This window comes from Camelus dromedarius, chromosome 21 (genome assembly GCF_036321535.1).
Source record: "Camelus dromedarius isolate mCamDro1 chromosome 21, mCamDro1.pat, whole genome shotgun sequence".
Lineage (NCBI taxonomy): Eukaryota > Metazoa > Chordata > Mammalia > Artiodactyla > Camelidae > Camelus > Camelus dromedarius.
The window spans coordinates 27,457,777-27,474,318 of record NC_087456.1 but is presented as its reverse complement, the minus strand read 5'-3'; the positions used below and the strand labels follow the sequence as shown (position 1 = coordinate 27,474,318).

The following is a 16,542-nucleotide window of genomic DNA, read 5'->3' as shown; positions in this document are numbered from 1 at the left end:
GCAAACAAAATCACGTGCGATGCCTCCTAGGACACGATGGAGTAGGACTCTGTGTAGCCTTAGCAAGAAGGGTAACTAACAAGTTAGGAATGGTGCTCAAATGAAATAAAATGGAGCTCTTTATTAAATGGGCCGTCTTCAAATGTATACCAGAATTCAATTACATTCAACTTAAGGACAACATCATAAACACCAGCGCCATGTTGATATATGTGGGCGCTGGTGAAAAGGGACAAAAATCTGTTGTCTGGAGGCTGATGGGGAAAAATTCCACATCAAACAGAGTCCTGTACGGCGAGCATCTCCCCTCCCCCCTCCCTCACCGCTTTCTGTGCTGTCACAGGATTTTCAGTGCATGAGCAAATGTTGAAGCAGGTTTTCCCCCCCTGGGGCAAAATCCATTGGGGATTTTTAATAATCCAAAAGGAATAAAATTTGGTAGCATATTAGATAAATGCTGGCTTCCCATTTCAAATTCACAAATGGAAATGACAAATGAGGACAATCAAATAAATGATTAACTTTTAATGGTATTCCAATTAAAGCACGAGGAAGGGAGCTAGAAAAACTGTTCCTTATCTTTCCGATCTCTCTGTCCTCTCTAACACAAATACGCTGAGCCAGGGTAGATTTACTCAGTTCAAATAATTCTTGGCGCTTCATGTGGTAAATTCACATGAGAGAATCTATCCACTTCATTTCTAAAGTAATTGTTATTTTCACAAAAATATATAAATATAAAATGGTTCCAGAGAACCAGACGTCCACAGGGAGTATGTGATAGTCTAAGACTCGCATGGATTATCTTTAAAACATTAGTACTTCAATTTCCCCCATTTATAAGACAGATAAGATCACAATATCCCAGTGGCACACTGTGGCCACATCCTCAAGACAACTGAGGCACATGGTGCTCAAAGTCAGTGAATCAAATTCACGCCTCTACGAAAGCAGAATGTGTAAGATATTTGGTCCTGAAGTTCACGTTCTAAAAATTGGACAGTAAAACTAAGTCACCAAACAAAATGTTCCCCTATGCTTCCATTTGGATTTAAGTAAGATGTCACACACTGTCTAATTAAAACATAGACCCCTGAAATGGGGTTCCCAGAAACTGAACAGCTTGAGTGTTGCTGATGGTTATTCACACAGTTTATAACTGGCAAGTTATTTCAAAGTTTGTGTTGAGATCTCAAAGATCTCACAGTTGGAAGTCACCATGAAAGATATTCCAGTCTAACCCCCGACACGATACTTGAAATTGTTCTCTGCAACATCTCTCCTAGTGATGGGAAACCTACTTAATGACTTTCGACACAGTTCATTCTACTTCTGGACATTAAGTGAAGACCTCAAAGCAATCGAGTGAGTCCTGGTTCAAAAAAAAAAAAGATTTATTTAAGTAATCTTTTAAGAGCTCAGTATCTCATAATACCCATGGCCTCCTTAGAATCCCGAACTAAATATATACTTGAATATTCCTATGGTTCACAAAGAAAAACTGTATTAAACAAATACAGAGCATAACGAATAGAGCCGGAATGCCTGCTGTAAAATCCAGACTCCATCACGCACTGTGAGAACTCTGGCAAGTACAATAATCTCTCTAAGCTTCTATTTCCTCTGTGAAATGGGGAAATACCCACCTGTGGAGGTCACTGTAAGGATTAACAAAAAACCAAAAATCCAACTAAAGTGCACAGTACAGAGCCTAAGGCATATTAAGCTCTCAAGAATACGTGCTGTTACCCTTACCCTCAAAATCTTTGCTATTCATTTTAAGACTATTCAGGTTTCATATCAACAAAGTCTGACCGAAAAAAAAAAAAAAAAGATCACCATCTGTTAATGCAGTATCTGTACATGAAATAAGTTTTTGTGGAACCTTAGACATATTCCCAAAGGCTTAATGTGAAGGCAAAACTCACCAGGAAGGCACTCTTTTCTACGGCTTATATTATAACTTGGGAGTTCTGTTTAATACTCTGCATTAATGAGGGAGCTTCTTAGGATAATATTACAACAGAAAGTGCAAGAAATACCAGGGAGGTCAATGCAGTTCTATTAACTGTCATCTAACACAGAAATATTTTCCTTGAATACCATTAAAGCTTTCTCCTTTTCTTTGTTCTGCTTTTTGAAGGCAGTAGGAACCCAAATTTCCCTACCAATAATTTCTGTTTTCGACTTGGCAGCATAATGATATTAGACTTGAGGAAGGAAAAAAAAAATTCACCTTGGCAATGTCTTCTTCAGAGGTTTTTACAAAAGATGTTTTGTTAGGATGAATCACACTAAGCAGGTTCTTTAAGCAAAAACAAACCTACTTGTTAATAAATGGCCTGAGTAGCCTTGTATTTTGCAAAGAGCATCTACCTGGAAAGATGCTGCACCCTTTAAATGAACATTTCATTAAAATAGAAGATATGAAACAGAAGGGTAATTAGACAAGTAAGTTTCTCTTCGCCGCTCCTGCTGATAGGGTAAACCCAGAAGACTCCCAGAGTTCCCACTGCCATATATAAATTAAGACACAAGTGATTGCAGCAAAACAGTTCTGGGATAATTTTTCTGTATATCCTGGGGGCTCAAGACAACTGGCTGGAGAGCTGTAATGGCAGCGAAATGAATAAATGTGCAATCTGTGCTCTGCCTCATGTATATGTGTATATGTGTATACACACACACACACACACACACACACACACACACACACACACACACACACTGCCTTCTTTAAAAAGTAGAAATAGGAAGTATTCCCTGTGGATTATGATGAGATAGCTCAGAATGAATAAGGTCTGTGGACCAAGAATCCTCTAACATGGATGAAGAGGGGTTGCTACCACCTCCATACTCCTACCTTTTTTTCCACTCAAAGATTTCCTAAACATGAGGTCAGTCATTAATGGATGAGACAGAGCAAGAGACGTGGGTCTTCCATTCTATAGACACTGGCAATTCTTCATGGATTGAGGATTATTTGTCAAGCCAAAGGATTTAAACAGGGAATTAGATGGCATGACCCTTTTAAGGTTACTGGAGAACCAAGAAATGAAAATAATAAGTACTAGTTCCAGGCAGTTGTACAAAGGAATCTTACTGAACTTTCAGGAACTAGACCATTCCAGTCCATGCAGAGGTTGGAGGAGGTCTTCTAGAGGTCATGACTACTGGTTGACCCATGAACTGGACCCAGGCAATGGGAGACTCCTCACCCCCACCCTGTCCTTGGAATTTATGTTCTGCCCACTGTTCCCATAACTGGAAGCCACCTCAAAGATGCAGCCTTGAGAGAGCACAGTGCTGTTGGGACTCTCTGGATGGTGTAGATGACTAAACCCAGTTAAGTCCCCTCTCTACAAACTCTTAAGACTCTGGTGGGCGTGTGTGGAGAGCTGCTTGCCTTGTCACTGCCAAGAGAAGCCTCATGTGTAACTTGCTTTGCATATTAAAACTGCCACCTATCAAAAAAAAAAGGAATGAAAATAAAAGATCATTCTAGATCCTCATACTTTTTTAGGTTAACTGCTTTCCCAGCGATCTAGCTAGAGACAAACACTAACTCAGCTTGACCAAAACCAATGGACCTGAAGGCACTGTTCTATGAAGCGTCTCAATCTTTGCCAATCTGATTCCACAGCTCCTGACACACAGCGCCTTCTCCAACTCGCTATAAGCCCAATATTCCAGTTGCTCGCTTGTCCTATAAAGACCCTTCCTGGACTAATTCTCTTCGTGATCTTTATCCTCAGTGGCTTCACTAAACGACAGGCGAGAAGCCTGGTTTCCTCAGATCGGGACGCTAAGGGAAAGTCCCCTCCTTATGAACGTCACATGTACCTGTATCTTAGGCACAAGAAAAGCAGGGAGTATTAAACTCGCAAACGCTGCCGCTTCCTGGGCGTACTAGCACTGTTTCTCGTTTTCTCCACCCCTAAATGAATATTTCAGGCCATTCCTGGCCTGCTGCTCTGAGACTGTGGGCAGTCGACCCGTGGCTGGAGCGAAAAAGACCCCTTGTTGGGCCAAGGCTGCAACACAGCTTGACAGAGACCCAGGATGGGTCTGGGAATATGAGACCCTGACCTTCCCTCTCACCTGCACTGATCTGCACTGGGACGTGGCGTACATCACTAAAACTCCCTGAACCTTGGGTTCCTCATCTGACGAACGAGTGTCTGACAGCCAGATACTCTGCTGGGTGAGATTTTAAGGTGATAATGAAGCTGTAATATCCTGTGCCCTTTCCACATTGAGTAACTTATTTCAAATATGAATTTCCAAGCTCTGCTTTGACTTTATCGTGAACAGAAAGACTCACAATTCTACCACATCGTGTAAATTGCCTACCTGGAATCTTCATGCTAGTGTTTTTAGACTTTTAAAAAGTGGGGGGAAACACTGAGCACCCCGATCATATAAACTTACTTTAAAGATGTCAAACCAAATATGAAAAGCAAATATGGTTATCAATAAAACACATAACTATGCTATTGTTTTTGTTTGTTTAATGACTCATTTTCCCCCAGAGGAAGTATATAGAAGGCACTTAAAATTATATAAACTCATTCTTCTTCTTTCCCCCTTATGGAATATTTTTATTTTAAAAATCTAGCAACAAAACTTCAAATACATCTAACCAGTAACAACACAGCAATCTGTGATGAGGTTTCAGATGCCCACAGAAATAAAACTCTACTGACTGCACTTCAATATATTGACAAGAGATGGTAGGGGCTGTGGGGAAATACAGAGGAAAGGTTTTTCAAACACCACAGAAATGTATAATCAAGACCTCAGTGCCTAAGTATTGTAAATACCTATTAATTGCCCTACTGTTCCTTCAATTCTCACTTCTATTAACTTTGACCAAAAATAAAATACTCTCTGCTTTTCTGGAAAGATGGAAAGCATCCAAAGAATTAATCATTAAGACAAAATTTACCAAGTGGCACAATTCACTGGCCATGTTTATCGAATCATAATTCTTATTGTCCTTCAAACTTATGGATCTAGTCAGTAGCAGCAACGTAATTATAAGTATCTTTCCGGCATATATTGGTATCATGTTTCTATGGACACTCTATCATTTTTTAACGAAACTTATAGGATTTCAGAATAGAAGGGATAAAAAAGAAAGTCGTCTAACTGCTCCCTGGCTCATATGGAAACGGAGACAGAGTTGAATGGAGTTGCCCAAAATCACAAGGCAAGGTAGTGGAAAAATCAAAATTAAAAGCTAAAGCACAATGTTTTGCCAGACACACGGGAGAAGCTCAGTTAATATTTATGAAGGTGTGCTAAAACTTATTTCTCTCCTCTGATTTTTTTTTCACGAGGCTCTGATATCAAAATTACCTCAGTAAAATTTAATGCACCTATGAGGTTGGTAGCATTTTTCTATTTCTTCTTATACATTTTAAAATGTGTGTGATTTGTCCATTTTCTTTGGTAGACAAAGGATTAAATTCTATGGTTATGAGTAAATAGGTTGAATCAAGTGAGCCCTAGAGGTCATCTAACTTGCCCCAGGTCCAGGAGGCGGTAAAGCCAGGGCTTGAATCTAGGTCCATCTGACACGAAAGCTGGACCCTTCCCGTCTCCAGGAACAACGGCTAACGTTGATCTGGTCCGTGCTCTAAGCCACCCGGCACGCCGAGCGCCTAACCTGCAGTATCTTACTGGATATTCACAACAACACTTTATCTGCAAACATTATTATTACTACTATCATTTGTTCCGATGACAAAACTGATGATTGGAAAGATTAAGTAACTGTTTTTCTGGTTTGATTTTTTCAAAGCAAAGTCAAAGGCACACTTTCTTGGCATGAAACAACCAGACTAGGCTGCCATGCTGCCCTGGTTCATCGATACTATGGCACGCAGGCTGGCCTGGCTGGAGGATATAATTCTGTACACAAATGTGCACCTCTTGCTTTCGTGTGCAAGAGTCAAAGAAAAATACCTGAGTTGCCAAGGTGAAGCCCAGCATGCCAATAAAGAGCAAAAAGCCCTTCTTCAATCTTTTGACAGGTGACTTCTATACTTAAATAAAATAACTATTGCTTTCCTAAAATGTCTCTGTTTGCTGACAGAGAGAAAACTGAACCAGTATGCCCTGCAATAACCTTTAAATAACTAAGGAGAGAGATCAAAATAAAAATAAATCTTGACCAGATTTATAGGTGGCCCTTGATTGGTTCTTATTTTTTCCTTCAGATAAATAATAACTGAAAAAAAAAAAAAGAGAGAGAAATGAAAAGGGAATGTTGAGACCAGATATCTGGTAACAGATGGGTTTTCTCTGACATACAGTAAGGTATAATGCTGAAAAAATACTGCTGGCCCATCATTTGTGCCCTGGTCATTCCTGAGGCTCACCAGGAAGTAGAGCCCAGGAAGAGCGAAGAGGATTTTTCAGGACAGGGAACGGTACAACCACCTGGATTCGAACAAACTCCCTTGTACTTTTTAACCGTACTTCTCATGGTTTTGTACTGTGGTTGCGTTTTGTTGTTTTCCCCCACACAATGGCTTCCTTGCTTCAACTGGTAAACATTTTTTGATTCCAAAGTTCTAATATTAAAACCATAGTTTATTTAGATATGATTCTGGGGCTGCCTAAGGAGAAGCCACGTCTTGAAGGAATCTAAGTATACACACTGCGATGTCACGGGAGTCGTTTACCCGCGAAGCCATCACTTTCCTTTCGTACCCACATCATTAGTAGTAACGCCAGCCAATAAAACTAAGAAGTATTATTTTCAAAAGGGCAAAACAAGTCTCAATTTTATATAAACCCACTTTTTTTTTTTTAATGAAAGTGTCTTCATTTCCCTCAGGCAGCACTTTATCTAAGATGCATTTGGCTTGTAGAAGAAAAAAAATACCTGTTCAAGGAAAGAAGGTTCCCATCAAAGCTGTTGAAATCTGATTGCATTTCAGATTCCAGAACTAATGTTGTTTTTTTGTTTAAATAGATTTTGTCTGTCAATTTCCAGACCCGCTGCGCCATCGGCCTGTATGGACTGCTGTGGTCAACACGGGGGTTGTAGCCGCAAATTTTATTACGGACTGGTAATTGAATTGAACAGGTTTACATTTGAATAGATTTACTACATCATGATCTCTGACATACTGCACGGGACTGAAATCCCTCTCCATCCATAAAGATACGTTTAAGACAGTATCATTCTCTCCAGGAGGAGAAGGTAAGTCTTGAGCCAAGGAGATGGCCAAACATAATCGTGCATTTATATGCAGGGTGTGATGCACTATTTCACGGTATTTTTTTAAGTGCAAAAGGAAGAGAGTATTCCATAGTTACTCATAACCATCCCCTCTTTTCTATTTGGGGGGGAGGGCTTCGAGATATTTTTTCCACCAAAGTGGGCACAAGGAAGTAAAGGAAAATAAATTATTATTTAAGTACATCAGCAACAGAAGCAATTCCCTTGAAAACAGTCCCTCTAAAGGCTTGATAATGGCGACGGAAGAGGTGTGAGTTACAGATAAGCACCCGTCCCATTGACTTTCACCAACAATGTTTAATTAAACACAGTTCACACGTCTTCAGTCACTCTAACCCCCCTTCAAGACGGCTCCTGCTTGAAAGCACAATGGGGAAAATTATTTCAGGGAAAATACGTTTTCCTACTTCTTCCTTCATCCTGGTTGGGCAAATAGTGAGTAAATTATAGCCATGAAATCAAATGAATCCAGAAAATTCTATCTGCCTGGTAGGGGTGACATATCTCCATGCACTTTAGCTTGAAAATAAACTCCACATCCAGGACACACCAATTCAAAGTGTTAACTGATATATCACTTCTGCAACATTTTTAAAAATTTGATTTGCTTTTTTAAAACTAAGGATTGCTCAGCTCCGAACTCTTAATTCAGCCTTTTTGAATGAGCATACGTTTAGTTGGAGTCTTTATAGCTCAACTAAGTGGCAATTTCCTATAATTAAGACCAAAAAATTCCTGTCGATCACTTGTTACATTCTGAAATACGTTCTGCTTGTTACTTTGCAATAGGGTTTAAGGCAATTACCAGGCTAATGTTTTCCACCACAGAAAAGCAAGCGATCACCACTGTCCTAACTAAAGGGAAAATTCTTTTTTATATGGGTTGGGTTGTTACTGTTGGATTTTTATTTATGTTTTCTTTTGTCAAAACTGCTGTCCCGTTGGCATTTTTCACATAAGATTTCTTGAGCAAGAGCAACCACAACTATCTTTTTCAATGTCGCAGTACTAGAGCCTAGAATAATGCCTGGCACGTGAGAGGAAGTTAATAAATACTTAGGAAATGGATTACAAATGTAAAACACATTAAGTGTGGAAAAATCCTAACAGTGCCAAAGGCTATGGAGTGAAAAAGAAAAGTCTCCCCTATTCTAATTTTTATTCACCACTGTAACACTGTCGCCAATCTTTTCTTTCCTTCCATCTCTCCACACATATATCAATGCAGTATCTGTGTATGTGTGTGTATTTATATCAGTTACTAAAATACAAATTTTTGTTATGTTTTTCTTTAATATAAACTTAATATAAACTTATTTAATATGAAAATATATTCATATATCAATTGAATCAGACAACTAGGAAATTTGTCTTCTGTTTTGTTTTTTCACTTGGAAAAATATCTTGACCATCTTTCCCTAAGACTTGAATGATAAAGTTACACACTTGTCTGTTTATAGTTTTTTTTCAAGTTGGAGATGAGAAGATTTTGAGAGAGTCTTCTTTGTTCTTAGTCAAGGGAGTAGTTCTCAGTGGACAGGAGTAAGACCACACGAATTCCACATCCTCGAAAAGAGCCTGATCCCTGCATGTTACTGTGACACTCACTGTTCACAATAAAAATATGAACAATCCAGGAGAAATTATGAGATGTAGTGATGTCATACCTAACTGAAGCTTGGGTCCTTTTTGGAGAATAATCAGTTGGATCTTCTTGGATTTAGAAGTTTAAAAATAGGTGATCTCCAGGAAAAACAAATGACACAAACTCACATGGCCAACCCCAGGAACAAGACATACTCTATGACTCAACAGAAACAACACATTTAAATATTTAATCTACCTCATTTTCTTTCAAACTTCAATCAACCCATTTCCATTTGGTTACTTTCTAAACGCATATTTATTTTAAACTCTGGCAAGTTTTCTGAAGAGAAGGAAACAGTAAAATCTGAATGGAGTATGTAAAATGTACAGCTACAAAAACATACCCTTGTACAGTAATACATTAAAAACAAACCAAAAACTAAATCTAGGCCTCCTACAGAAAAGAACAAGTTTTCTCTATCTCCAAGCTAAAATGTTAGTTTCACTAGACATACTGAAACATACAAATACTTCAGGACCTTTGATCTGGGTGGGAGAGTTGAGTGAATTGTAGAATCTGACTATTTGGGCTCAGTTCCTGGCTCCACCACTGCTCTGTGCCCTTAGGCAATTTGTTTAGCACAGAATACATACATGTTCATTGTTATTATTTGTGTTTATTGCTGTTACCCCCAACTGAAAGCCACAGTTTTAGTATCATTATTACAAACTCTTTATAATAGAAAATAACTTTCAAAGATAAGATTAGAAAAAGAATCAAGAGTGCTTTACATCTAAGATGAATTTTAAAAAGAAAGAAAAAGAAGGAAGGAAGAGAGAGGTAGAGTGTAAACTTAGCCATGCATGAGGTTCTGGGTTAAATCCCCAGTACCTCCACTAAAAATAAATAAATAAACCTAATTTCCCCCCCAAAAAACAAAACAAATACAATTTTTTAAAAGATGATGAATATGTTAATTAGTTGGATCGTGGCGATTATTTCACTATACATATAAAACACAGGTCATATATCTTAAATATATATACAATTTTTATTTGTCAGTTACACCTCAATAAAGACGAGGGGGAATCTGTCTGTAAACCTAGTAGTGAGAAGAAAGCAAAAGGACCATGACAGTAGCCTCTTGGCTGTTCTTCATCCTTTGCCTTGTGCAAACTGTAAAGATGAAAAGAACCCAAACTGCCACGCATACCTGGTGGGTTTAGCTGCACATAAGACATGTCCTACCTTGTCCCCTCCTGCCGATGTCAGTCAGCCACAAGGGATCAGAAAGTTCAGGTGTAAAGGAGGAGTATTTCACCAGCAGCAGATTCTGGGTACTTACTGTGACCCCACTGCTTCCTGGTTTCTTTAACATTTCTGTGATTCCCTGTCCGTCCCCTTCCCCCCTGCCCCCAGCCTAAAGCACAGGGCCACTAGCACACCAGCCTTACCTTCTTTCAGCATGCCCACTTTTAAACACTTCATGAAGCGGCAAGCCTGGCAGGATTTACGTCTGCGCTTTGTGATTTCACATTCATTCGTGGCAGGGCAGCTATATTCTATATTACCTAAAACACAGAGTTTGAAGAAGAGAAGCTGTTAGATTGGCAAGACTCAGGCAATACTAGCATCCTCAAGGCAACGTCAACTCTGCTACTCCTGGTCCCTCCCTCAAACAAAAGTCACGGGATTCATGAGGATGTCACAAATATCAGGAAGCCGGATGCTCGGCAACAACCAATGATGATGCATCAAGCATGGAAAAATACATGGCGAAGCTCTTCAAAAGACTAAGCTTAAAATTAGCCTTTAAAACATTACGCTAAAAAAAATAATATATATATCTACACACACACTTAGTTCGCTCTTGAAAAGTAGCAGTCTTTCAGAACCTTAGGATTGACATTTCCAAGCACATTATTTCCATAAAAACACAAACATCAGAACTGTATTATTGTATCATTGATCCTGGATTTCTTTTGGTCACTAATACTGGAATGCATCAAGCTTTTTGTCTTTCTGACACTGAACAGCATAAACCTCACTGTGAAAAATGATCAGCAGGCTAATTTGGGACCATGCACGGACTGGAGGGCAGGAACTGAAGTCACATGGTTCTCACTTCAACACTTACCAGAGCCTTTCAATACAATTACATGCTTGGAAAATCTTTACTGATAACGATCATCATCACCATCATCACCACCAACATCATCATCACCATCATCATTATCACCATCATCACCACCATCATTATCATCACCATTATCACCACCACCATCATCATTACCATTATCATCACCAACATCACCGCCGTCATCATTACCATCATCATCATCATCACCACCATCATTATCATCATGTTTATTACATTACTTGCATAATTAATTCTAAACACTCAAGCTGCATGGAAGTGTTATAAACAACAATAAATTGCTATGAAATTATATTTTTAATATTACAGTCTACATCATTTATGTTAGTAACAACACATTTGAAATGATAAAGATGTCACCAGAAGAAGAGCCAAACTTTAACTTGAAATTTTTCAATTAGTGCCAGCGGCAGTGTGCAGGATGCTCTGGGGCTGCCTACAGCTTTGTAAAGAAGCTGCCTTTAAAATAGAGCCTCTCTCCTCTATCAGCTCTGTCACATAGTGCTTGAAGGTCTTTCGTTACTTCCTAACCCTTTCCCCTTGTGATTAAGTGCATTAGTATCTTAATGAAAATGCATTCTGTTTATTGCCCTCTTGGGAAGGGGGAGGTCATCACACCAAATGCATAAATTGTCATCAGAGACGGTCCGAGCATAATTGCAATTTTGCTGCTCCATGTTTGCAATACTCAGGGTCCATCCAAGTCCCCTGAAACACGCGCAGGTTCTAGTAATTAGCATAGAGTCTGCCTGGGACCGCAGCATTGATGAAATATTTCAGAGTTAATCACACTTTGTAAACACTGATTTATATTGACTACCTTTCTCCGGACTGATGTCTCCTCATTAAATATCACATTAGTGGATGGCACCACTGTAGAAAGACTCAACTACTCAGCAACTGCTAATTCAACAGGAAGTAATACCTAACCACTTATAACTATGGAAATTGGTTAAGTATGCATGACTTCAAAAAAAAAAAAAAGCCTGTGCATTATAACTTGAGATAAGCTTATCAAAACTGACTAAGTTAGCATTCTAATTCAGGGCATTTATAATAATAAAAGCAACTACTTTTGAACATAATAGGTTAAATATTAAGAGTAATATTAATTGCATCAATAGAAGCACGCACCGTCACCTTGCTTAGAGATACTACTGATGCTACACAGGAAACAAAGGATAAGTCAAAGGAACCAGACTGGTTGGGTCACGGCTGGGAATAAAGGGATTTAGAATCTGAACTTTAGATGAACCATTTTTCACTGCAATTTTCCCTGAAAATTTATTTTGCATCGAGAGAGTGTTGCTAGTAATTTCCTAGGGGTTAATTAGTATTCTGCTACCAGATCCTTCCACTCTACGTGGCTCTCCTTATGCTTATTTAAAAAGAAACACAAGCCTCTGTTTTCTTGGCAAATGCTGAACAATAACCAGTTACAAAGGGGAAAAAATATTTTCCAAACAGCATTTCTTCCCTTGTCTATTCCTGAAAAGTCAATATGAAGTCTTAATTTGTTCACTTTGCAATATCAAGGCGTGAGCACCAGTACCCCTCTTTGACCCCCAGTGCTGGAAACTCCTACTGGGATGACCCACCACTGCACACACTCGAAATAATCATCTGTCCTTTCAAATTAGCTCCTCTTCCTCTTTGAAAATTATATCCTCATCCTTCACAACAATGCCCCTCTAACTGGCCCCTAAATCAGGCCTGCGTGAGCTCACACCTGGACTATGGGAGTTATCTCCTAACTGGGCGTTTGGCCTCCGTTCCACCCCGCTCTAATCCATGCTGCATACCACGATCATCTCCCTCTTCCTATGACTGCTTTGATCATGTTGCTAACCTAACTTAAAAAAAAAAATCAACAGACTCTTATGGCCTCCGGAATTACATGTAAAATATTAAACTAGCAAACAAAATCCCTGCCCCGATCTCACTCTCATCCACTTTTCCAGCCACATTACAATGATTACCTTATATGAACTTTCTGATGCACCAATTTGATTTATTCCTTTTTTGCTGTGTCCTTCAGACATCCCTCTGAGGATGATCTATCTTTGCTCCTCTTTTCTCCTTAAAATTACTTCCAAGGCTCAATGTTCAACTCAAATTCCATTCAAATCTTTCATGAAAACTTCTCAGACCATCCTAGCAAAAAATGATTTCTTGGTTCTCATATCTTTTCAGATACTCTCATCACATACAGACGTGCCTGATTTTTTTAACCTTTCCACGTGCATGTTCCCCATTAGATGGTAAGATCTTGAAGACAAGGATTATTGCTTATGCAGTAGAGAAATCTTCCACCGAAAAGTAGTATATAAGTAAAAGAATACATTTTAAATGACTGTATTTTTTTGATATCTCAAGGTCATTTTTATGAACATCAATTATGGCAGTGTCATATAGAGCACTGCCCACAAGGTCAAGTGAGCTGGACGTCCCATTAGGAAGCAATATTAATTTAAGAACACTGGGAAAACCATTTCACAAGTCAAATAATAATAATAATAATAAAGTAGAAGAAAATCTAGTTAATTTTTCAAAACCTTAAAGAATAGCTTTGATGAAAATGGAAATCCATGGCAAAAGAAGGAGAGCTCATCAAGGAGAAAATCAGGAAAATACAAAGGTTTCTGAGGAGTTAAGTGTGAAAAGGAAAAAAACAAAAAAAAACTAAGAGGCTTTAAAGGAAGTAAAAGTACACCTTGATATAAATAAGAATAAAAGTAAAACAAAATATGAAAATATAGATAAATGGCACTAAAATAGTTAATTAATGTTTATCTTATTATAATACTTACTACTATTTAAAAAATGAGTGTCCTAAGAATTGGAGCCACGTTGCGGAAAACATTTAGGAGTGATTCAATAGTAGTGGCTACATCTATGGATGACCCTTCTATAAATGATTGGCTAAAGATTTTTAAACTTCTTCCAAAAACAGAAGGAAAATGGTCAAATCACCACATGGAAGTTTCTGATCACATAAAAGAAGGATTCTAGTTCTCTTTCTAACCATTCCATTCCATAATTCTTCAATGACAAAGAGAAACGGAAAGGCAGAGGGATTTTTAATAACGCCTTAGAATGAGATCTGGAGGGCGGAGTTTAGTCTCATTCATTGCTGAATCCCCCATGCTTATCAATGAGCCTGCAATTTTGTATCATGTACGGGGCTGGGAAAGAAAGAGGTAGTTCCTGCTCTTGAGGAATCTCTATTCATACAGAGTAGATAAGACACAACAACAAATAACAATACAATTTAGTGTGTGGTGCAGTGGTCCCGGATTCAGTGGGCACCGCGTGCCCGTGGACACACAGACATCCCCACAGATGCAGAGACTGTGCCTGGGAAAGTCAGCGAATTCTTCCCACAGGAGCACATGATTGAACTGCACTGTGAAAAATGAATAAATGACTACATTGGGGTAAAGGAATCTTCCCTAAGCTATAGGAGACATGACATTCTTGTAAAAATGTGAATGGAAAAAAAAAATACAGTGGTCCCAAGTGTTTTCATAAATGATATATTTTCAGCTAAGTGTATAGAAATGGTTCATGATGAATCTGGCATCCTTCAGCCAAATGTTCTGTTTCAATAAATTTGTCTTGACATATATGGATGATAACCTTGATTTCACTAAGCCACACTGGTTTGTCTTGAAAAACAAATCAACATCATTCTAAAGAACTTCGTTGCTGGAGGAAAACCTCTCTAATTTCCAAGCCCTCCCATTGAGTTCCTCAGTTCATTGTTGCTGGCTATGATCGCCCACCCAATGGTCTTTGATCCATGAGATTCTGCCCTTGAAAGACCTTCCCTGGTGCTTTTTCTATTTCGTAAAGAAAGCATTTTATCCTAAAAATGTGCCTCCCCGAGCACCTGGGCAACACTGTTACATCTATTTTGGTAATGGCTCAAAGACAGTACTCCCAGGAGACCCTATGATCTCAACGGGGCACTTGTTTTCCTTCGATTCACGAAAAGTGGAAATGAGACAAAAATATTTCCAGAAGCGACTGTGAGCACCTGGAATGTTAACACTGGACAGTCATTAAGGAGGATGCACAAGTTATTGTTCACAGCCCAGGATTCTCATTTTAGACACAGAGTTTTCTTCGATTATAGCTTGCTACTTTCTGAACCATGTTTGTCAGATGGCACCAGGGACTGAACTGGGCAGCAGCTGATGACCCAACTGGAGTTTTCCCAGTTTTGTCAAGAGCTGGGGAAGTGAGCTCTGCTTCGGAGGGAACCAAATCAATGCAGAAGCTCTGGGCTTTTAAACCAGGCTGACAAGAATGATAGAGCAATTTATAATATCTCCTGGCGGCTTTTCAGAGGGTCCGGGCTCTGATTACTTATTTCAGAGTCTTTTGTACAATTAGTTTGCAGGCAATATAATCTTCTCACTTACTGCTTAATAGAATCTTGCAGCTAGCTGGCGGATAGAATAACAGGGTGGATGTAAAACTCCAGCCTGGAGTGCCAGTGGATAATTTGTATATTCCTTTCAGTCACTTAATGGACTTCTACAGTTTGGCAGTGAAAGGGCTGAATGATGTAAATTAGCATGGTATCTCAAAATAAAAATATATGTCAAATTTTTACTTCCGATTCACATCTCCCGCACATAGTAATGAAGCATTTGGCTTTATGGAGTTCCCGAGAGTTGTCCTCTTTTTCATACTTACAGACATCATCATTGCAAAGCCAATTTGAAAGCATCTGTATATGTCCCCCAATTGTTTTAATTTTATTAACGGAACCAAATGGCTTGAGATGACCCACAGGGCACTCCAAGTGGGGTTTATCCTATTGTTTCCAACATTAAGTGATTTAAAAATAATGAGATTTGCCTCAGTACACAATTACAGAACATTAAAAACACGCAGGCAATAATCTGTAGTATTTTTGTTTTCAGTGCCCAAAAGTAGAAAAAAGAAAGAAGGAAAATCGTCTATTATATAGTAGGAAAGGTTTTGCCAAACAGCAATGTCACATCCCTCGCTTCCCTTTTCTCTTCTGTGTTGTTTTCAAAGCTCTTTTGTTTTTAACTACTTTCTCCTCATTCCTCCTGAAATAGGAAGTAATATTATCTATAGCTGGGATTCTATCATGTGGAATAATAAGTCATTACATATCTATGGCCAAAAAAAGTTATAATTCCACCAATGTGCATGTAAGTAAAGGGTGCTATTTTATTTTCAAAGAACGCACCCAAAGTTAGACTTCAAAGTAAGTTACTTCGGGACAATACATCTGTTCCCAGAGGACGGCTCCAAGCACTTTTTGAAGCTTCCTTTAGCACTGCCAGTAGAGCCACTTCAAAGCTATAATGTGAAGATGGGGGAGGAATTAAATTACATTCCACTCATATTCACCCAAAACATTTGACTGGCCTCTTTATCGCCAGACATGATGCCAAAGGATTGTTGTTCATCTCTAAATTTTAAATATACCCTCAAAGGTCAAAGAACTAGAGTCACTGCAGATATTTCAAGAATCTGCCTCAAGGTCTCAAGGAGGAT

At 38.8% G+C, this 16,542-nt stretch overlaps 1 protein-coding gene across 10 annotated transcripts in view; it reads right to left on the bottom strand.

Moving 5' to 3' along the window:
• ESRRG (estrogen related receptor gamma) overlaps positions 1-16,542 on the bottom strand; it is a 579,813-nt gene that overhangs the window by 136,499 nt on the left and 426,772 nt on the right. For all 10 annotated transcript variants that reach the window (XM_031438385.2, XM_031438382.2, XM_031438380.2 and 7 more), the window contains one exon: positions 10,298-10,414. In XM_031438385.2, the coding sequence (XP_031294245.1) occupies positions 10,298-10,414 (117 nt within the window). The remainder of the gene's footprint in view (positions 1-10,297; positions 10,415-16,542) is intronic.